This window comes from Chaetura pelagica, unplaced genomic scaffold (assembly GCF_000747805.2).
Source record: "Chaetura pelagica isolate M959 unplaced genomic scaffold, ChaPel_1.0 scaffold562, whole genome shotgun sequence".
Taxonomy (NCBI): domain Eukaryota; kingdom Metazoa; phylum Chordata; class Aves; order Apodiformes; family Apodidae; genus Chaetura; species Chaetura pelagica.
In genome coordinates, this window is record NW_009952307.1 from 504081 (window position 1) to 505944 (window position 1864).

Consider the following 1864-nt stretch of genomic DNA (forward strand, 5'->3'; position numbering starts at 1 on the left):
TCCTATCTCTGCTTGCACTCTGCTCAGAAGCCATGACAGAGGCAGGTGTGTGGGACAGTCACCATGTAGTATGAAGACAGAAGTGTGTGATCCCCTAGGAGAGAGCCTGATGTAAAAAGTGAGGCAACATGGCAGATGTTTCCTGCATTCTCCTATAGCTGAGCAGAGCAAATTAGAGGTAGTGCACATTGTCCTGCTCAACAGTAAAACACCAGAGCAGCTTGAACAAGCAATACAGGAGGACATGCACAGCCTGTGGTAGGTGCCAGGGTCCTGCCAGGAGCTGGTAACACCTGTGGCTGTCTGCAGAACCTGAGTGGAATGAACATGGAATTGTGTCTTTGTGGTGAAATGGTGTTAGTGAAACAGGCCCAAGCCAGTGGAAGATGTGATGGGAAGAGGAGTGCTGAATGGAGTTGAAGCGCAGTCTGTCCAGTGAGCTGGGTGGTCCAGTCAGGGCATCATGAAGGGAGCCTGACCAGGCATGTGGATCACACCTTGCCCATAGATCAGTCCTCAAAGGAGGGAAGGAGCCTCGTACCAAGAAAGTGAGTGGCTGACCTTGCAGGGAGCAGAGCACTTTCAGGGCCCCCTGTGCAGGGTCTTGGGACAGGTGGGGGGGCCAAGGGTACTTCAGGGTGTCTCTCTGGATGGAGCACAGGAGAGTCCTAAGCCTGGGGACTACCAGATTGGGCATTGCTGGGAATGAAGGGACTGTGGAAGGAGATGGTGGGATAAAGCAAAATTAGGGAGCTTTAGGACCTCCTCAGGGAAGGTCTCTCTGTCTTAAATAGTGAGGCAAAAGGATAAGAAATGAGGAAACTTCCCATGGAAAGTGTCACCCATGGTCTTAAGGCTGGGGAATGTAATGCAGACGGGAAAAGTGGAGAGGAGCTGAGTCTCTGCAGGTATTGCACAAGAGTGCACTGATGGCAGCATGGTAGGAAGAGAAAAGGCTGTGGGGGCTTGTTTTGTGCCTGGCAGTCCCAGGTGCCTGATGACTGGGGGAGTTCCTGGCCATATGGGGGTAGCTGTTGAGCAGTGAGCAGCTGTGGCAGCTGCACCAGACCCAGGACCAGTACACAGGGAGCAGAGACCTCACTGCACCACACAGCTCATGAGCAATGGCCTGGGCTCGGGGTGGTGTCCTCTCATCAGTATGATGGGGGTTTGTCCCCTTTGGGAGCATTGTAGTGCCTTGGTGCTAGCCCAAATCCATAGGAAGGAAATGTGTGTGTGTGTGTGTGTGTGTCTGACTTCTCAGTGTCCTTCTGGCGAGGCTGGATGCAAGTGATCTCACCAGAGCTGAGGGGAGAGAGGGCAAGAAGAAATGTGGGGCTGCAGGAGTATGTGGAATGGTCCCAGAGCAGTGGCAAGAGAGCAGGAGTCCTTGGGGCCATGCCTAGCCCAGGACTCACGGTGGCACAGGTCGGTATCCCTGTGGCACAGGTTGTGCTCAGAGGATGGCAGAGGTGCAAGAGATCCCTGGGAGTGTGTGGTGAAGGTGGGGACTGTAACAGCTTGGGCTGTGAGGGGCTGTGGGATTCCGTGTGTTTGCAGCAGCTCCCGCGAGGCGCTGGGCAGCGGGACGGTGGCTGCGTTTGGACTGTCACCCAGAGTGGGCAGCTCGGGCGGGTGTCAGGGCGGGCAAAGGCGCAGGGCGGCAGGGCTGGGGCTGTGGAGGCAGCAGGGGGTGAGAAGAGCCCCGAGCGGGGGTGCTGGAAGGGCTGTGTCCCGGGGCGGGAAGCGCGGGGGGGCTGGCTCGGCACAGCGGGGCTGCGCGGGCTGCGGGGGCGCGGAGCTCACCCCGCTCTCCTTCCAGGGAAGCGCACGAAGAAGGGGATGGCCACGGCCAAGCAGCGGC

At 57.5% G+C, this 1864-nt stretch overlaps 1 protein-coding gene across 1 annotated transcript in view; it reads left to right on the plus strand.

The window, feature by feature from the left end:
• The window catches only part of PHF2 (PHD finger protein 2), a 52518-nt gene that overhangs the window by 43489 nt on the left and 7165 nt on the right, over positions 1 to 1864 (plus strand). The window contains exon 23 of the mRNA XM_010007822.1: positions 1823 to 1862. Within this exon, the coding sequence (XP_010006124.1) occupies positions 1823 to 1862 (40 nt within the window). The remainder of the gene's footprint in view (positions 1 to 1822; positions 1863 to 1864) is intronic.